The sequence below is a fragment of the Pinus tabuliformis genome, chromosome J (genome assembly GCF_031772625.1).
Source record: "Pinus tabuliformis cultivar Carrire ecotype Pingquan chromosome J, CPIR1, whole genome shotgun sequence".
Lineage (NCBI taxonomy): Eukaryota > Viridiplantae > Streptophyta > Pinopsida > Pinales > Pinaceae > Pinus > Pinus tabuliformis.
This window is the reverse complement of record NC_142295.1, coordinates 959,232,181-959,254,340: the sequence shown is the minus strand read 5'-3', so window position 1 is coordinate 959,254,340 and position 22,160 is coordinate 959,232,181. Positions and strand designations below refer to the sequence as shown.

The window sequence follows — 22,160 nt, the reverse complement described above, 5'->3', positions numbered from 1 at the left end:
TTCCATGATAGTCATGTTCTTCCTTTCAACTACAACATTTTGTTCAGGGTTATATGGTACGATGGTCTCCTTCTTGATTCCGGCATTCTTGCAAAAGTCAATAAATTTGTTTGAAGTAAATTCTCCTCCATTGTCAAACCTAAAAATTTTGATCTTCTTCCCGGTTTGATTTTCTACCAGTGCCTTGAAGTCCCTGAACATGTCAAATGCTTGGTCCTTGTTCTTCAAGAAGAAAATCCATGTCTTGTGGGAGAAGTCATCCACAAAGATTATATAGTACAAGTAGCCACCAAGAGAGGTCATCGACATGGGTCCACATAGATCATAATGTATAAGTTGAAGTATTCCATTGGTCTCACTTCTACTTGAAGGGAATAGTCTCTTCACATGTTTTCCACTTCCACATCCTTGACAAACTCCATTATAATCTACTTGAATCTAAGGCATTCCAGAAAAAATGTTTCTCACCTTAGGCAAGGCTTCATAATGAAGGTGAGCGAATCTTCGATGCCACAACTCACATTGATGAGAAATATCACGAACCAAGGCTTGGATAGGGATCCCACAAACTTTATATAGGCCTTCATTTCTAGTCCCAAGTGTGAAGGCATCTCTCATGCTAGTTCTCCTTGGCCAAGCAAGGACGTTTCCATTAATGAATGCAACCTTGAAACCCTTGTCTTCCATGGCAGAAATTGAGACAAGGTTCTTCTTCAATCCTGACACATATAAGACATCATGTAGATGTATGATTTGACCATAGTTCAAATGAAAAGAAACAGATCCAAACCCCTTCACAGGATAGGTAGAATTGTCTCCAAGTATTATCTTCAAATCAAACTCTCTCTCAACCAAGTTTGAAAGAATTTCTCTATAACTAGTGAAATGTCTAGAAGCCTCACTATTTATCAACCAACTTTCAAAAGAATCTGGAGGAGAGGAACTAGAAAGTGCGGAAATAAGAAAGTATTCAGATTGAGTTTCAATTGCATTATTATCATACATTGGGTTCCTTGATCTCTTGGGAGGACGATGAGTTTCTTCTCGGGCAGGGGGTTCTCCTCTCTTCCTTCTTAGATTGTAGTTGTTCCTGGGAGCACTTCTTTCTTTCGGACAATCTCGAGCATAGTGACCATGCTTGTGACAAATTTAGTATTGAATGTTGGACATGTCCTTGAATCCTCTATTGTTGTTCTTGAATCCTTGATTGTTGTTATTGGATCCTTGACCTTGCTTCCTTGTATTCCAATTCGAGGGCCTTCCTTTCTCTTTGTTCTTGTTGGCTTGAGCAACAAATGCAATAGGTTCTCCCTCTTCACGCATTTGAATTCTTCCTCTAGAGAGCATCTTGGTCTCTTCTTGAGTGCACTTACGTAAGAGCTCATAAAATGTGGAAAACTTGTCATTGTTGCTAATAGTTGTGATAAATGTCCCAAATCATAGGAAGACCTCCAAGGGAGATCAACACCAACTCTCTATCAGATACAATCTCTCCAGCAGTCAAAAGTTGATCCTTGAGTTGAGATATCCTCATGAAGTATGCTTGAATGGTCTCACCCTTGTTCATCTTGATGTCCTTGAGTTGATTCTTCAAAGCAAGAATTTGGCTCAAGTTGTTGACTTCATACATCCCAATCAGCTTATCATACATTTCCTTGGACTTCTTCAATTTTGAAACATAAGTGATCAAATGATCTCTCAAAGAATCAATAATGATTTTCTTAGCTTTGATCTCACCTTTCTTGTACTTGGACTTGGCAGCAACAGTTGCATTCTCTGGAGGCTCAGGTACCTTGCCTTCAACATATTCCATGACATCATTCTCTTCCAAAGTCAGATCCAGCCTAGCCCTCCATGGAGCAAATTTGGATGAGTCATTCAACTTCTCAATCTTGAAGTATGAGGTAGACATATTGACGTAGTCAAATGACCTTTAGCAGCAGATAAGATGTCTTCAAGGGTGATTGCTCTTGTTTCCTTGGGCTTGTCTTCACCTCAACTCTGATACCATGTTAATTTTTCAATATTCTATTCTGTAACAAATACTTTAACAACTTCTTCTTTCTGTAGCAATCACATTTTTCTAATTTATTTTCATCCACCCAATAACAGTAAGCAATTATAGATAGAACAATAAACACTATGCACAATAGAAGACAACTGAGTTCAACGAGACACAAAGTTTTAGGTCAAAGACTGGGAAAACCCCACAAGGGGGAAAACCCAACCAAATTCTTCTTCTATTAGATGTTCATCAAATGTTCAGCAGAGATACATAGTCCAAGTACATCCAACAACTAGTCAAAGGTCAAAGCCTTGACCAACCAAGTCAACAAATCAATATCCAATCAAAGATGAGCATAAAAGTCAAATCTGGTCAAAGTACCAGTTCTGCAAATTTCAGCCCTGTCAAAGTTCAGTCAACAGCAGTCAATGCAGCCCTAACTAGTCAAAGTCAATGGTCCAAAGTGCTCAGAAAATTTCGGTCAAGGCAACAATAAATTCGGTCTCTTTTGATCAGTCAAACCCAGTCAAAACAGTCCTCAAATCTGCCTCAAAAATTGGTCAAAGTCAACAGTCAACCTATAGAAATCCTAGCTTCAAATCTGCGGTCAAAGATGGTCAAAGGGCCCAGGTAAAATCGGCCAAAGTCTTCCAGAATATGGCCTTCCAAAACAGATCCAAAAAATCGGTCAACCATTTCAACTCTGGTCAAAGATGCCCAAAACAGAAAGTCAGCTGGTCGACAGAATTCTCGCCCTTTCCTTTTGCATGCGTGAACTCGGCCCTGCAATATCAGAGGTGTATGAACCAAATAAAAGAAGATGTGATGTGTGATGAGATGCCTCCAAGTGATGTGAAGTTAGGTCTATTTATATGTGATCTTGGGGGTCAAATTTATCCTCTAGGCCAATTTGCACTTTTTAAGTTGATTTGGTCCAGTAATAAAAATAATATTTTTCCATGTGGAATTTTTTTTTTCCAAGTGCAAGTGGGGTCTCCTTAGGGTTTGTTGGGCTTCCCTAACGGGGAAATTGCTCCCTCAGCTGCCAATTTTCAACGCGGAATGTTCTTAATATGAGCAATCAGTAAGAATCAAGTCATATTTTATCATTTATCCTGTCTGCCAGAATGAGTGCTGATCAAGGATGTTCTTTTAATTTCCTTGACATGTAGATCACACTTAATTTCTGCGTGCATGCTTCAAAATCTCTGTTGCTTTTGTAGATTCGTAGTTTCATATTTCCTAATTTCCTTGAAATTTTCTCTTCGCACATATTTCCCTATTATTCCCTCTTTTGTTAATATGAAATATATTCTCAAATGTGCAATAAGTATAGTTACAATGTATTAGAAATTAGAATATTAATTTTTGATAACATAATGCATTCACTTTCAAGGGGCAATAGCACTATGCACCCCGGTAGAATTATGTCTGTGACTAGGAGGGCATGCATCTTTTCACTATCTTTTATCATACATGAAGCAAGGTTAAGTGGGAGTGTAGTAGTGGGTGCAGTCCAAATTATCCCAAAAGACTTTAGATAACAGTTCCAAATATTTTTTTTTTCAATCATGAATTTCTAAAATTTAGGTGGTGCTACGACTTATATGTCTGTTTTTGCGACAGAATAGTGGGTCTTCTCAGTGCTTTGAGTAATTTATGAAAAACGGGCCCAAAGCATGCAGTAGTTTTTCTTCTTGAAGAGTTTGCTATGGAGTTCATGCTTTTTCTATGATTTGTGACGATGCAATGGATTTATTTTTTCTGCAGTATGTTGCCTAAAGTGAAATTTTGACTACATTTTTATCTACTATTTTCTGGGAAAAGGGTTGGCTTCACCTTGAATGTTTCTCTTTTTCTTGGAAAATGCAAGTCTTCTTCATGCATTATCCTTGATGGTTATTAATTCCATTGTGCCAACACCATTTTCAGGTAAAAGGATGGTATACTGGTTCTTATCTTCACAAGTCAGGTGTCTGGCATCAAACACAGCGGCTATTAAGAAAAAGGTCTGGGAGTTCAATGCTTGTCCACCATTTGGATTTTGATGCGCCAACACGGGAACAAGCTCGTATTCATCCAGAAGATCAGGTGCCACATTGTTCCTGTTCTTTTGCTGTCTGAATGTATATTTATGCTCTCATTTAGGCTCTAGCTTTCTTATTCTTTTAGCTTTTGTGGCAAACTAAGGTGGACAATAATGTAATCAGTATTTATGTGTGCGCGTGTAATTTTAAATATCTTGTGGAGTTAAGAACATCAAGGTTGAAAAACTGTGAACATATTAATGTTCGTAGATATGGAAACGACATTTAGTGATTCATCACAGATTCACAATACTCGTTGCATAACCAGAACTTGCCTTTATTTATTACAAATAAGTGACAGAGAAAAATGATATATCAAATATACAACCAGAATTTGTATTTATAAAGTAGATAATTGAGTCAATCTACAATAGAGAAGGCCCACGTTTTGCCTAGGATCAATAGGTTATGATGACAAGAAATGGGAGTATATTTGTGCTGAGTGTTCTCTGTCCAGCTTCTCTTGTTAGTTGGTTTCAGAGATGTTTCTCATAATATATGGTTAATTTCTGGTATGCCTTCCTCATTGGATGTAGGTAGACATCTAATTATATTTTGTCTGGAATTCAACTGGTTCTTTTAAGTTAATTTAACTGTTTCATATTTTGTAGGAAATGTATATGTTCGTAGCTTGATGTGAGAGCATATGTAAGTTTCCAAGATCTATGTTAACAGTGAGTTGCCTGAACCAAGAAAGAGGGAGTGGTTTCTAAAATGGGTAAAAGTTTTGTAAAAGTGGCATTCAAAATTTTAGAAATTTGGGAAACACACACACACATATATATATGAGGTTATTTATCTTTGTAGAGTTTTTTTTTTTTTTAGCTGTGGTTCAGAGACCCTGGATATTAGTGACCGCTATGTCCACAGAATATTTGTACCAAGCAAATCCACCCGAAGGGATCACTTCCTTCCGGTTCAACCATAGAGCTTGACCCCGAGAGTGTGGAGAGAGTGGAACCCATGACCTCTCAATAGCAAAAGTACTTCAATGACGGGGACTCGACCAATTGAGCTAACCCTCAGGGCTGGTTTATAAGTCGTGACCCTTTATATATGATCGATAATGTGACTTGCATTATAGAAATATTGAAGTCCTTATTTAAAGATTAAAGAAATTGCAATTTGATATATATATATATATATATATATATATATAGATAGATAGAGGAAAGAATAAATTTAATGAAGTTGGAGAAAGGTACTTTTTTGAAATCTAGTTATTAATTAGGAGAGACAAAAGGTTAAAATTCAAATATAACACAAAAAAGACTAAAAGAAAAATAAAAGGAGTGATTCATTAGAAGGTGGTGTGAAAGATATAATAGTAATATTTTAGAAAGAGTTATTTCTAAAAACCCCAAGTTCATCTGACAAGCAAAATGGCATCTAATTCGGAATTGAAGGAAGGAAGATTTCTAGAAATTTCACGTAATTATGCTTCAGTGCTATTTAGAATTAAAGGTTCTATTGCGGAAAAGGATGTCACTATTGCTATCTCTCCTGCTGAAGATAAAAATTATATAACGCCTAAAATCGCAAACCAATTAGTGATTCCAGAGTAAAATATAATCGAAAAATTACACTGTTTTGGAAACAAAAAATATGACATAACCAATTTACAGTTAAACATTGGGGATTATACATTTACATCGCAATTCTCAGTTCAAACCCTACGAAGCAATCAATGTGACATTATTTTGGGTTCACCCTGGATGGAAACTCTTGGATCCTTCATCTTAAATACGAAAAAGAAGTTTTTAACATTTTCCTACAGGAAGAAGAAAATAACACTCCAAGATGTTACGCTGAAGCCAAATTCAGTAACACCCGAAGACATACAAGATATTTCAAAAGTAATTTTTCAAGAAGGTAAAAAAGTATTACAAAATATGCAAAAGAAATTGACAAAATCACTTTTGATCAAAATGAAGAAGTTTCTCGGCTTAAAGACCATAGTGAAAAATTATTAACACAAATTAAGAAGCTTAAGAAGGACAAAAAGTCGTTGGAAAATAAGGTACAACAACTTATTGAGAAGGAAGCGTTGAATTCTTCAAATAAAGAAATTCAAGTTGAAGAAAATGGAATGAATATGATCTAGTGAATATCACAACTCAAGAAGAAGACACGTCAGTTAAAGAAAAAACACACTCAGATGTTGAGACGAAGGAAATTCCAAGTGAAGATTTTGTAACCAACTCGACGACATCAGAACCTGAAGTAAATCAGAATCTTGCCACACACATGATAAGGGAAACCAAAAGAACTCTTTATCTACATTCGAATCACAAGAACAAACATTTCAATCAATCTACGAATCCGTATCACTCAGAACATAAACAACAAACTTATGTTTCGAAGAATACTGAAGTGCGCACAACTCAGTCCAGTGATAACAGTTCATCACAAGTTTCCAGTAATCAAAAGATTTCACAAAAGATTAATTTAGGATGGTCAGATCCTTCTTCCGTGCGACAATTTTATATATCACTCCAAGGATCATATCAACTTGTATCGACAAAGATGACTGTCCCGAGACGAGAAGACATTCGTAGCAGAAAAAGAGATCAAGCCCTTTCATCAACAAGCTTTGAGGACAAAGCTTTTTGAAGAGGAAGACAATGTTATGAATATAATTATGTAAAAGTAATAAATATAGATAATAAATAATAAACATAATAATATGTAAATAAGAAATAATTAGTTAAACAAAGAGGCATGTCTAAGGAGACATGACCGTTCAGAAAGGGACACTTGCTTGGTATATAAGTAGGCCCCTCACTCTCAATTGTATCATCATTCTTATTCACTTTAATTCAGGGGCCTGTTTATATACCAAGCAGGTGTCCCTTTATGAACGGTCATGTCTCCTTAGACATGCCTCTTTGTTTAACTAATTATTGCTTATTTACATATTATTACGTTTATTATTTATTATCTATATTTATTACTTTTACATAGTTATATTCATAATTACCCAAGCATAAATTGGTTTTGCTCTGGCCCTAAGGTGTCTTTGGTCAAGCATTGGATAGCCACAAGTGAATCACTATGGCATAAAGCTTGACAAATGTGTGTTTGATCACAATGGTCCCGTGATTGCTTAGACTTGAGCTAACTACTGATTTGAAATCAGGGTATGATAGGAATAGGACTCTGGAAATCCAAAAGAAACAACAAAAAAAGGAAATTAGTAATGTGGGAATTGAAAAAGTTGATACTGTGTTGAGGAAGTTACCTGAAATCCTTACTCATTAGGAGCCTATATAGTGCTCATAATCTTGAGGACTCTCCTGGTCCTCCTTGAGAGAATATATGACAAGGAGCAAGGGATACGATGTGGATTGGAGGCTGCTCCCGGTATGGGTGTGGGATGTAGCAAGAGAAAAATTGAATTGAGAATCCAAGTTAGGGGGGAGAGCAGTTTGTCTTGGAAAAAGGATACACCAAAATGTTTTAGGAGAATGAAAGAGCACTTGCCAATGTTAATCTTTCTCAATCAAAAGGAATTGCTGCCTTTTACCACAAAAGAGATATCCATAAGCTTTTCGAAGGCAGGGACTGAGAGGGGGGTCATAAAAGTGAGGGCATTGGAATTGCTTGTGGAGGAGCTTACACTCCTCATCATACCAGTGGTGCATTGCATAGGAGCTTGGTTTGGGAGCATGGGAGAGGTGTCAGAAGGTGTAAGGGTGAGAGGGCATAGCGACTTCCTAGATGACCTTGGAGAATAGCTTGAACTTGATCGAAGCCATATCAAGGAAATAAGGGGCTTTTACTACTTGAAATTGTTTGATAACAAGCTGACTAGGAATCAGATCACTGTTACCATGTTCCAGTTCGTCTTTGTGTCAGGCTAGTGCATGCTAGCCACAATAGGGACCTTCTAGAATATCCAAGGTAAAATATGAATGCTAACCACCCAAAACAAGCTCAGATTTTAGAAAAAAACTTGCTGTAAATTAGATTTCTACGTATTAAAGAAGCAAACAACAAGCTCAAATGTACAAATTTACACAAATTATCCTCAAACCTTGTTTTTTGTGTAAACCAGGGATTTGCACTTTCAAACCTACAAGATTAGCCTACAAACATGTGAATATGACCACTGTAAAACATTAAATAAATGTTGTTTATTTCTTTTTGATGGATCGATGCTCAAATCCCAAGGGACTTGGAGTCAAGAAAGAAAAAAATCACACAATTAGAGGTTAAACCTCATTTGTGCAACAATGAAGGGAAGAGAACTAGCAAACAAGTACATCCAAATTGATAAACTAACCACGAACAATGTCACTCTTTATTTCTAGAGCTATAAAGACATTTTCGAGAGATCCAAGCTACATAGAAAAAGAAGTTGAATGGGATTGGATCCTTCCCAAGAGTTTTACTTCCCCACAAAGCCACGATAGAATTAGAGCTTCTCCATGGAAGTGATCTCTAAGTGCTCACTAATGATGCATTCACTCACTTTTTAGCTGAAGAAAAAGGGTGCAGTAGCAGAAGAATGAGGATTTGGATTGAAGTTTGCTCAAAGATTGGAGGACAAGAGGAGTTTGTCCATGCGGAACAAGGACAATCATTTGATGAGAACTTAGATTAATCTGCAAAACATTGTCGTTGAGTAAGATAAAGATAAAGATACAAATAATTATAGTAATTTTCAATGGGACTGCTGAGTACAATGACATTGATACAAAGCAAGGGTACCAAAATGTCTCCTATATAAAGAACAAAAAGCGAAGCATGAGGTCTATGTTAAAACATAGAAAACCCTCGGATCCAAGTGCTAGTAGTGAGAATGGGAGGGAGATGTACAAATCGAGAAGATTCAAGAGCTAGATCATGGTCTACTGGATCTATCTCTCCTAACATTCAAGGTTGAAGGAAGAAAACTCGAGATAGAATAGTGTCCCAAGGAAGAGCTGTAGGAGGATTTGGATTGCTCGCTGTGTTGCTGTCTAGAAGAAATATCCCACTACTGGTTTCTGGGTGATCTTGTTTTCCTTTTGGAAAGAGATTTAGTTTGGAAATGTCTTTGAGGTCTTTGGGGAGTAGGGATGCTCCCTCATGTCCTTTCGATCTAGAGTCAAATGCAATGTTGTGATTAGTTTGTTGCTTGGTGCCCTCAGTTGATGGGGGCACCAGATAGAAGGAAGTAATCAACTGAGTGGGATTGAAGCTAGGAGGTGGCTAGAGAATGTGGACATGAAGTTTGAGAGCCTCTTGCATGTAAAGGGCTAGACATCTCTAGTTTGGGTACGGAAGATATTGGATAGGGTCTGGATCCCCCTGAACAAACAATGGATTTTCCCATGAATCTCATAAGAAATGGGGTGGCAGAATATGAAATGCTCCTCTGTGTCTACTTCATGAAGATGGCCCAACTAGCATACCTCTTTGCTTGTACAGTCTAATGGTTCGTCTCAACTTGAAGTTTATGTGAGTCCACTTGGAACTGGCATAAGGGGATACAAAGAGGGTGTGTCTAATGGTAACAAGTGTATCCAGGTTGGATAATGAATCCCCCCGACCTTTATGATGTGTCCAACATAGGCAACTATTTTTGAACATAACTTGCCTTGAGGGTTTTTCGAAGTGACCTGCACAAATTGTCTGTATATATGATCTCAAAGGAAACTATAGGCGGCCATTTTTGACTGTAACCTGCCTCGAGGGTTTGTCGAAGTGACCTGCACAAATTGTCTATATATGTGATCTCAAAGGATACTATACAATTCCTATCTATTAGGTAGGGGGTGGCCTGGTGAATCCATGGCGTATCTGAATGGAGGAAGTTGATCCATTGAGATACCAAGAGACTTTAGAAGGTCTTTGAACCCTGCAAACTAGCGCTTGGTGGGACCATGACGGTGAGACAAGGTAATGGACTTTGAGGGGAAATAGGCCAAGTATGGGTATTGGTCTCCACCCTTCATTGCATTGATGAAACTCTGAACGTAATGCAGGAGTGAAATAGACAAAAAATAGTCTTGAGCCGAAATGGGTGAGTACCAAACTCTACAAGGATGATGTGTATGCATCTGTAAGAATCTCATAATTTGTTGAAGGAGAAGAGTTTGCACTTTCTTAATTTAAGCCCAATCGACCTCTAATAAATAAGGACCTCAAACCTTTGGGCCATAGAGAACTGTGGGTTGAATAAGGGAATCCATAAGAATCATGTTGGACGGAATGCCTTGAAAACAATGACGGAAACCCAATCTCTCAAGAGCAACAAAGGATCCATAACCTTTGTGAGAGATTGACAAGCATGTCAAAGATTAAAGTGAGGCCCTTGAAAAGGAATTGGTGTTTTGATAGAGTTTTCTTTGATGCATTGAAGATTATCACCTTGCCTTTACCTAGGTTGACTGTTAAATGTCAAAGATCACGGAAAAGTACTAAAGCATCTAGCTATATCTGCAACACCTCTTTGTAGGTTTTCCCATTTGGGTTTTCAATGCGAATGTTAAATCACTAATTTAGTTTGATTCACCATATCATTGGAATTCAATTGCGACATATTGAGCTTATGGACTGGTTGGTGTTTGCTTAAGTAAATGATAGGCTATAACAAATACCATTGCATGTATACACCAATTCATTTTACCTCAACATTGATTTGATTCCCAATTGGCTTGATATTAGCATTGCATGCTCTATTCGGAAATTGTGTGAACAAACTTACACCCATACACTACTAAACTATCCATAGTCAATTGCTCCAGACCTATAATTATTGACTATTAGCTACATCGTTCTTCGTTGAGCGAAAACATATATATATATATATATATATCCCCAAACCTATGATTATTGATTGCCAACTACAACATTCTTTGTTGGACGAAAACTCATATATATATATGTTGTTTTTCCACGATCTTGGTGTCTGGGATAGTCTTAAATCTCTGACGCTCCCAAACCAAGAATCACAACGAAACTACTTTGCACAACGGAATATAAACAACAGTAAATCTACTAGTGCACAAAATATAGACAACTTTTTACAAATGTGTACAATAACCCAACTTCGTTATATTAATCCAACTAAATAATACAACAGTTTAGGGCTCCCGTACTAGGGATAATGGCCCTCATACGTCCAATGATACAAGAATACAAACTGGGGCTTGGTGTCAACCCATGGACAACCAATCTACCCTCAACTAGATACTTTGACCATCTGGTTGTCGCATGCTCTCTCAGCTCCTTTCGGTCGTACCTTGTACTTGCCTGATCCTTCGTCTCCCGATCTGCAACACTGCCTCTGCCAATGATCCAAGTCCATTTGGCCATTGAATCTCGCCTATCCAATCTGCTCACTAGTTGTGTCTTAGTCCATCAAGGGCACAACATGTTGAGACTCTTGTTGAGTTGTTAACAACTCTGTTTGTGAACAACTCTCAATCTACCCACTGCTGTTCCTCAGCTACTCATGGACTTCAACCCACTATGGTCTTCTTGCCCTACTCCAATGAAGACCAACATAAGGCACGGAGGGTTGTCACCTATCACCGCAAGATGCCCATCTCCCACAATGAACATGAGCTAGGAGGACTGACCATCATCTGTTGTAGAAGTTCTTATCCACACACAAGTCTGCGACTGCTTAACTGCTCCTCTGGCTGATCAAACCTTGAGCTCAACCACTGCCACTCTAGCAATCACCTAAGTCCATGAAGATGGTGCACACCGGGCTCCAACTTGGCCACTATCACGTTGTCCTCTAGCAGACCATAAATGCCCAATCCACGTCCACACTTGGTCTACTCTCATGTTTCCCTCCAACAAACCAATCCTGTTGTAGCATCTGCTCCTAGTTAGGGCATCCAATCATCTAGGAAACCCCTCCTCTTGGCTGCCAACATACTTCTTAGCATGTCCTCTCCTAGGACCCTCATCCTCTAGCATCCAATCATCAAATCAAGATGACATTTGCAATTCCCTGTTGCTGCCACCTTGCCTTCGATTTTTGTGCACGCATAAGATTGCTTAGGGCACACAACAACCCTAAACCACAGCTCCAAAATCATTGTTTTGTTGTCCAAATTTTTGCCTCTCCTTCACTGCCTTTCTAGTCTTCTTCCAGCATTATTGTAGGTCTTGGAAACCTCACAAAACCACCCAACTTTGTACAACTTGCTACGACAACCCAGGGCTACGTCAAGGCACAAGAAAACTGCTATTTGGAGTGTCAATAGCTTTGTACACCTGCGTTGTTCTTGGAGATGAATGTGGCCTCTTGAGAGCCTCCTCCACAAGGCCTCATGACCCCCAACCCTTCTCCAATCACCTGTTGTTTGCTACAACAGTCTGCGACCACTTGTAGCAGAGATCCCACACACAAACACACACAAAAAATACTCCAAAAACCTTACCTTTAACTGCGGCTAGGACCTGCAAGAAACTCGCACTCCATTCAAGGGATAAACTGCCCTAAATCATCCTCCTTGCCTCCACGCAAGGTGCCTTAGAGCTGCGGCTCTGCTGCTCAGAAATCTGCACCTTCAACAAAAGTATCCTCCCTCAAAACTCGAGCTCCAACACTTGCGTCCTAGTTGCCTCCTTCTCTGTCTGATTTCAAAGCTATTTTGTTTGGATGCACTTGGATTTCATACAAGTCTCTAGGCAGAGAAGGAGGCAACTAGGAAAGGAGGTCCAACTCACCTCTTTTCATACAAGTCTCTAGGCAGCATCTAGCCCAGGAAAGGGCCACCTCATGTCAAGGCCGACCGTACTTCTCCAAACAATTTGCCCATACTTAACTTCAAAAATTCATATCTCTTCAACCACAACTCAAAATCAGATGATTTTCGATGCGTCGGATTCGTCTCGATGTGCACTATCATCCTCATCCATCACATGTCAAAATATCTCCATGGTTTTGTCCCCAACATCGATGGGTGCAAAACCCCAAGCTTGGGTTTCAAGCCCACAAGGCCACTTGTGGAGCTCCTTCCTCCAAACCCTCGATCCTCCAGGCTTGGAGTACCTCCCAAGCTACCAAAAATAAAAAATAGATATAATTGCTCCAAATCTATGATTATTGACTGTTAACTACAATGCACTACATTGGACAAAAACTCATATATGTGTGTGTGTGTGTGTTTTGTTGAAGGTTGATTGATCTTTATTTAAGCCTAATTGGTACCAACACTGCATACTAAGTTTTGATTATGTCCGATTTACACATTCAAGGTTTTGAGTCTTGAGACCTATTGTCCCTTAACTTGTGCATTGATCCATTAACTAGAACACACACTTTACAATGATATGAATGTATAATTGTAACCTTGTAACAATGGGAGCAACAATATAGTTATTTGGAATTTTGTTCAAGCATATGAGCAATGTTTGCTTAATGTATTGTTTTTGTAGCTTTGGAAGGTCTTCTGCATAGGCTAGTGTCTTTCGTGTAGGAGAAGTCCTCTTTAGGTGGTTGTTTGAGAGAGACATCTAATTTCATTTCTTTCCAAAGTCTAACTTAGGAAAACCACATTAATGAAGTAATTGCTTATTGTTGTGTAATGTGCTTTACAAATTGAGGACAAATAGGACTTATTAACCTATCCATCCCGGTGGGCTATAGTTATCCATAAAGGGGATAAAAACCATAAATGCCAATTATTGGGCAAAATTTGGGTCTACTAGGTGAAAAAACAAAAAACTGGGGTTTTGAGTAAGGGTCACTCAATCAATTGAAAAGAGATGAAACCCCTTAGAAAATCTATAAATAGAGGAGGTTTGAATTCATATGGAGGCATCAAGTGTGGATCATTTCATCTATTTTTGAGCATTAGCTTTGAGGGTTTAAACGCCTTCTTTTCTTTGTCAATTTCGGTGGTGAAAGATTGTACCCTAGTTGACATCTTATTCCACTTTGTCTCGGGCAAGAGGATTTATCTGAGGCAACGAAAATTTGGAGACTATACTCTGTTTTGGGCACAAGAGTTTTGTTTTTTATTTCGACCTTCCTGGACTAATTGGAATTAGAATTTTGGTTAAGGCAACGAGGTCCTTTCAGCCTCTGCTTCGTCGCCTAAAATTATGGATAGGTCAACGAAGGCTCTAAAGAAGTAGCGAATGTTCCCAACTTGGTCTTAAACCTTGGAAGTAGCAACACGATTTTGAGAACGATCATCGAGGGGCATTAAAACCTACAATAGGTGGAGCATAACACAACGAGGAGCCAAGTAGGAGTATTGATCTTACAAGATATAAAAAATAAAGTTTAATACCTAAGTTCTGAAGCAAAACCCTAATCCGAAAGGAAGATCAACAAAATTGTAACGATTCATCTTTTCCGATAGACGAGAGGGCTCAAAAGCTTACACGGATGGATTTGAATTCGGGTAACTAAAGTACTTGAATCAGAGAAAATATAGTGCTGCTCTGTGACAAGAACATGATTTCCAAATCAGTTTTAAACCTGTAAAATAGAGCGTTCTTTTGTGATTTCGACTGAATTGAAGCAAGTGTACGCATAAATTTCTTCAAGGGTTAACTATTAAATAAAAGTCGTACAATTGTACTGTTGTAGGAATCCAACGCCGACAAGTGCTAGTGTGAGAACATATGGATTTTAGTTTTTTTTCTTACTATTCTACTGTAGAGTAAATTACCAAGGATTTGTTGGTTTAGGTATTATATGTGGAGCTGTATTAGAATATTGTGAGATCATTATTCTACTTGTAATTTGGATTTTATTATTGGACGAAGGGTTATTAAATTGCATTGTGAAGAACTGATATTGTATTCTTATCCGTATATTGCAATTATTTAATTGTGTTCAATATTTGAAAACTCATTGAAAACCCTAGCCCTTTTCCTTCTTGAAGAAGAAAGCAAGATAAAACTAGGGCAAAATTCTACCGCCTCACTACATGTTGGCTAATTTAGCAAATTTGTAAGGATAAATATTTAATTATTGAAGTGACTTAGATCTAATCTCAACCATTGAACTAAGTGGGTTAGGATTTAATCCTAGCCGTGTATTGCTTTGGCGATTGAGGGTTAGGGATTTTGCTCAATTTGAAATATAAAAGGAGCCTAGGCGAGAGGATGAAGACACATTCATTTGGAGAGATTCCAGTAGACTTGTGAGAGCTATTTGTAGGATGAAGAGGATGAAGATTTGTAGGTTGGAGAGGATGAAGACATAGGAAAAGAGCTACAAAATTTTACCAAAGTGCAAGGACAATGATCAGCCACATGTGGGAGGCTGAGTAGGGTGTTTTGGCACGTGTGGGAGAAGGAGATTGCTACCAATGGATTTTTTTTGAATATTTCTAGGTTTGTTTGTGTTGTAATTTCTCTATTTTGCCGGCCAATTTCTGTGCTAAGGGAGCCCCTAATTTTCAAGGCCAAAATTTAATGAAGGAGAATTTGTTTAGGGCAATTTCATTGTATTTTTTGTTACTGATTTTTAGTGAAACTCTGCTTCTAATTTTCTGAGTTAAAAGTAGTAGAGCATTTATGTTTTACGTTTTTGAGACTTTATTTAACAATAGAAAATTTATTTGCGGAATTAAAGTAATTTATGGGGATAAAAGAGCTGTAGGAAGCTTAAATCTGAACTTGGTGCTTAGAAATTAACATAATGGGCTCTAAAAACATGGCTAGAACAATGTTCCATGCCCCTTGTTAGATGCTTGAACACATTGATATTCGTATATGATAAAATACTTGCTTTGGGCACATATATAATGCTAAAATGTTGCATATGCTCAATTAGATTGTGGAGTGTGTTGTCGCCTAAAATGTACACCTAAATGTGGGAAAAGTTTCCAACCCCACAAGGTATAATCTTTGTGGCGCAATGCTTGTTGAAAATGCAACAAGATGATGGAGCTTAGTGAAAAGAAGTCGCCTTCACTAAGTGGGCCCGTAGGCTATTTTTGGTGCAAAGTCTACTTTTAGATTGTCTATTTTTAGACATATGGATCATGGTCTATGAGTTGCAGGATGCTATTTATAGATGATTGGTCATGTTGGTAAAAATAGATGGACCTCTATTTTTAGACATATGGGCGGAGTCTATTTTTAGACGGCTATTTAAAAAATAGATCAGTCGAATATTATTAGCTCTTAATAATATTTGGACTATAAACATTATCTTATCCTCTTGCAGCACTTCAGTTCGAGCTACGGATGTGGCACATGCAAGTGCCAGAAGGAAATACGCTTTTCCTATGGGTTAGTTGAGCTATTGCATGATGGACTTCAGTTAGAACTTAGAACTCAAGTGATTGAGTTTGGTGGAGTTGATTGAGGAGTTGATGGAGTTGTGTTCAGTTTGACTTAGTTGAACTAGTTGTATTTAGTCTAATTGCTAAATACACTAGTGATGAGCTATGTGAATTGATTCACTAATTATTAACTCATAAATCAACTAAAGAATACATCAGTTAACTCAGTGCATGGATAGTTCAGTGGAGACAAGTGTTAGAGGTGGGTGAAAGGGTGAGACTACTATCAGTTGTGACTATAGCTGTGCATGAGATTTGCACAATCATTGATTGAGATTGCCAATGAGGATTGCGTAGTACAAGCCAAGGGAATTCGAACTTGGATCAGAGCTATTCTCAACTTGGATTGCGCAGTAGAGGCAGGCAAACAGTGGAGGAGATTTGAACCCGTGACTTGTTCAAATCTGAGCTAGTTTGTGTGTAGTAGGTGGAGATAGTACTGAGTACTTGTGAGGAGTATTGTACTATGTATTGTTACATGTTCTCTATCATTATAATATACAGATATTTGGGGGTTTTCAGCTGTATGCTTTCCCCAGTACATACTGTGTTGATATGTGTGATTGTTTGTGTGTAGCAGGTGGAGATAGTACTGAGTACTTGTGAGGAGTATTGTACTATGTATTGTTACATGTTCTCTATCATTATAATATACAGATAGTTGGGGGTTTTCGGCTGTATGCTTTCCCCAGTACATACTGTGTTGATATGTGTGATTGATGTATCAATGTGCGCATGCGATTGTTTCTTAATTCTGCAAATTGATGATCAATGGTAGAGGAGGTTATGTATTATGCATGCATTCCGCAAATAGTGTATAATCAGGATAATCTCTGTGAATAAGTGTTATATTATTCAAATTTCTACATGGTATCAGAACGAAGTTGATCGTCGGATCTATTATTCAGAAAGTGATTACATTTTATTTCTTCAAGCAGAGTCTGTAACCGAGCCAAGTAGCCTCTGGATTCATCCTTCTTTTGGAAGGTGAGATATCGGTAAATGCCCATACAGTCAATCTCTGTACGAGAAATACTTTGTTCTCACGAATTTTAGATTAGAAGCGGTTGAGTTTTGTGTTGGTGGAATTCGAATTTGCAGCAGTGTTTTCCTGGTGTCGAAGTTGAAATGTCTTTCAACGGATTGCGATTGGAGTATGCCCTTGAAGGCAACTCAAATTATATTGCATGGAAAGACAGGATGGAGGCGGTGTTAGATGACAATGGGTTGAAGGAGTTCATAGAGGCTGAGGTCCCAAAGCCTACTGATGCTGCTCACGTTGAGGCTTGGCAAAAGAAGACAACAAAGTGTCGAAGGATTCTGTTGGAGGGCGTGAAGGATCACATTGTATCCAGCTTGCATGGAAAGGCTTCTCCATACTTGATGTGGAAAGCGTTGACAGATTTATTCCAAAGCAAGAGCGACCAGAGGAAGTTGGCGCTCAAGGATAAACTCAGAAACATTAAGTGTGAGAAAGGAGACAGTATGCCCAAGTATCTCACGAAGTTCACCCAATGCCGGGATGAGCTGGGAAGTGTGGGGGTGACTGTCGATGATGAGGACTTGGTGAGCTTGGCTCTCCTTGGTCTTCCAAAGAGTTGGCATTCCTATTAGGACTCTGTCAATGGTCGGGAGAAATTGCCAGGATGGGAGAGACTTTGGTCTGATCTTGTGCAAGAGAAGATTAGGCGGAATACCAGGGACAGATCTTCATCGAAGGCATCTGACGAAGAAAATTGCGCTTTGGCTGCCAAAGCAAAGAAGGGGAAGAACAAGAAAGCTTCTCATTCCGGTGCGAAAGGCAAGAAGCAGGACATGTCCAAGGTGAAGTGCTTTCACTGTCACCAGCATGGACATTATGCCACAAATTGTCCGCAGAAGAAGAAAAATAAGCAAGCTGCTGGATTTGCAGCGGGAGAGGCCTTAGCCTCGCAGTTTGAGCTGGATTTTTCGCTGATTGCATGCTTGGTATCAAGTGTGATGGGATCGGTATGGTTTTTGGACAGTGGTGCGTCTTTTCACATGACAGGAGATCGAGATTTGTTTTCTGATCTGGATGAGAAAGATCTTGGAGTCCACATCGAGATGGGCGATGATGGTAGATACAGTGCGACCGGTATCGGTACCATTTCCTTTGAGAGGGAGTTTGGTAAACCCTTCGTATTGAAGGAAGTGATGCATGTTCCAGGATTGAAGAAGAATCTTATCTCTGTGGCGATGTTAGAAGACAAGGGATATGATGTTGTCTTCAGCGAGGGAAAGACTTTCCTGCGCAGTAAGACAACTGGAGAAACCCGGAAGATAGGGGTTCGAGTCAAGAACCTTTATCAATTGCATGTAGATGGCTGCGCAACAATGGCATGCAAGGCAAAAGGATTGGTGAGCTGGGATGATGGCGAGCTGTGGCACCGGAGATTGGGCCACCTTCACCATGGAGCCTTGAAGATACTGCAGCAGATTTCTACTGGGCTTCCTAAAGGCACTCTTGCACAGTCAGATCAGTGCAAGGGGTGTACTTTGGGAAAATTTGTGAAAGCCACCTTTCACGAGAAGGATAGTCGCGCCACGACGATCCTTGAGAGAATTCACACAGACGTGTGTGGACCTTTCTCAGTAGCTTCGACAGCAAAGCACAAGTACTATGTGATCTTTGTTGATGATTTCTCTCGAAAGTGCTGGATCTTCTTCATGCAGAAGAAGAGCGAGACATACTCAAAGTTCTGTGAGTTCAAAGCATTGGTCGAGAAGGAATCGGGGAAGAAGGTGAAGGCTCTTAGGAGCGACAATGGTGGTGAATTCATCTCTGGCGAGTTCAAGGACTTCTGCAGCACAGAAGGGATTCGAAGAGAGCTCATAGCTCCCCATAACCCACAGCAGAACGGGGTTGCTGAGCGGAAGAACAGAACGATCGTGGGTGCTGCACGGGCGATGTTGCATGATCAGGGCCTACCCCTTCACTTGTGGGCGGAGGCATGCAATACTGCAGTATATGTGCAGAACCGTTGTCCTCACAAGATACTTGGCATGAGTACACCCGAGGAGGCTTATTCTGGTAAGAGGCCTGATATTTCCCATTTGAGGATTTTTGGTTCTCCTGTTTACATGCATGTGATGAAGGATGCCAGGAAGAAGCTGGAGCCGACTGCAGAGGTTGGGATATTTGTGGGGTACACTGATACGCCCCACAACTATCGTGTGTATTTGCCAGACAGTCGCAAGACTGTTGTGCGACGGGATATCAAATTTCAGGAGGAGAAAGCCATGAAGTGTTCGCTTGAGAGGGAGCCACACTTGCATGCAGATGAGGAGCTATTAGTTCCTAAGGATGAGCTTTAGGATGTGGATCAGCCACAAGATGAAGTTCATGGAGTGGAAGAGACCACTCATGCAACGCCAACCATCAGAGGGCGAAAGCACACTACAAAAGCTGAGTGACTGGCTCAAGATGCAGAGAAGGTTGTAGGACCACCTATAGCACAGCGTAGACAGAGACAGTCACCTGATCGGTACACTGGATACATGGCTCTTGTGAGCAAATGTGTCGTGACTGAGTCATACTCTTTCGAGGAAGCTGTGGAGGATCCTGCATGGGTAGATGGCCATGGTGGAAGAGTATGATTCGATTGTCAGAAATAGTGCATGGGAGATTGTCCCAAGACCGAAGGGGAAATCAGTGGTGGGTTCGAGATGGATCTACAAAGTGAAGCAGGCAGCTGACGGGAGTGTGGAGAAGTACAAGGCAAGATTTGTTGCCCGAGGCTTCTCACAGATAGAGGGGATCGATTATGAGGAGACCTTTGCACCTGTCGCAAGGTATTCTTCCATACGGACGATTCTTGCTCTCTCAGCACAGATGGGGTGGCACATCCATCAGATGGATGTGAAGACTGCGTTCCTCAACAGAGTCATTGAGGAGGAGGTGTACATAGAGCAACCCGAAGGTTTCGAGATCTTCAGCAGCGAGTCGCATGTGTGCAGGCTCAAGAGAGCGCTGTATGGGTTGAAACAAGCACCTTGTGCTTGGTACACACGGATAAACAGTTATTTCACCGGACTTGGATTCTCCAAGAGTGAGGCGGATCCTAACCTATACCAGATTGTGGTGGAGGGTAAGTTGCTAATCATTGTACTTTATAAAGATGATTTGATTTTGACGGGAGATGAGCTGTTGATACTTTCATGCAAGGAGGATCTTGCTAGAGAGTTTGAGATGAAGGACTTTGGCCTCCTTCATTATTTCCTGGGATTGGAAATTTGGCAGAGCAGTGATGGACTATTTTTTTCTCAGGGTAAGTATGCTCGGGAGATACTGGAGAAGTTCAACATGCATGGTTGCAGCCTGTTGATACTCCTCTTCCTAGAGGTTGGAGGAAGGAGGATGCTATTGCAGCGGAGGTAGTGGATGCCACTGTTTATCGACAGTTGGTGGGGTCGCTTATGTATTTGGTCAATACACGACCCGATATATGCTATGTTGTTAACCAGCTTTCACAAGCTATGGTTAAGCCAACCAAGCTCTTCTGGAAGGCAGGCAAGCATGTATTGCGTTATCTCAGAGGCACATCGGGATATGGATTGTGGTACAGACAGGAGGATGAGGTGAAGCTATGTGGCTTCACGGATGCAGATTGGGCAGGGAGCCCAACGGACAGAAAGAGCACATCTGGAGGGATCTTCAGTATTGGGTCGACAACAGTTTCTTGGTACAGCAGGAAGCAGAGATCCATGGCACTTAGTTCAGCAGAGGCCGAGTATATGGCAGCAAGTTTGGCTGCATGCGAGGCTATATGGATGAGGAAGATCCTGGTCGGGTTGTTCGGGTCACACTTGGAGCCTACTGTGATTTATTGTGATAACCAGAGTTGCATTAAACTCTCGGCTAATCCAGTATTTCATGATAGATCCAAGCACATCGACATCAAGTACCATCATATCAGAGATTGTGTGCAGCGGAGAATCATGTTACTTTCATACATTCCCACGGAGGATCAGGATGCTGATATCTTGACGAAGGCGCTCACCAGGAGCAAATTCGAATACCACAGAGGCAGGATAGGGGTTGCAGATAATCCATATCTTGTTGAGAGGGAGTGTTGAAAATGCAACAAGATGATGGAGCTTAGTGAAAAGAAGTCGCCTTCACTAAGTGGGCCCGCAGGCTATTTTTGGTGCAAAGTCTATTTTTAGACTATGTCTATTTTTAGACATATGGATCATGGTCTATGAGTTGCAGGATGCTATTTATGGATGATTGGTCATGTTGGTAAAAATAGATGGACCTCTATTTTTAGACATATGGGCGGAGTCTATTTTTAGACTGCGAGTCTAAAAATGGATCAGTCGAATATTATTAGCTCTTAATAATATTTGGACTATAAACATTATTTTATCCTCTTGCAGCACTTCAGTTCGAGCTACGGATGTGGCACATGAAACTGCCAGAAGGAAATACACTTTTCTTATGGGTTAGTTGAGCTATTGCATGATGGACTTCAGTTAGAACTCAAGTGATTGAGTTTGGTGGAGTTGATTGAGGAGTTGATGGAGTTGTGTTCAGTTTGACTTAGTTGAAGTAGTTGTATTTAGTCTAACTGCCAAATACACTAGTGATGAGTTATGTGAATTAATTATTAATTAATTCACTAATTATTAACTCATAAATCAACTAAAGAATACATCAGTTAACTCAGTGCATGGACAGTTCAGTGGAGACAAGTGTTAGAGGTGGGTGTGAAAGGGTGAGACTGCTATAAGTTGTGACTACAGCTGTGCATGAGATTTGCACAATCATTGGTTGAGATTGCCAATGAG

At 39.8% G+C, this 22,160-nt stretch overlaps 1 protein-coding gene across 1 annotated transcript in view; it reads left to right on the top strand.

Annotated features, from left to right (window-relative positions):
* LOC149230005 (nuclear pore complex protein) overlaps positions 1-22,160 on the top strand; it is a 396,423-nt gene that overhangs the window by 185,441 nt on the left and 188,822 nt on the right. The window contains exon 12 of the mRNA XM_089381174.1: positions 3,938-4,096. Coding sequence (XP_089237300.1) covers positions 3,938-4,096 — 159 coding nt within the window. The remainder of the gene's footprint in view (positions 1-3,937; positions 4,097-22,160) is intronic.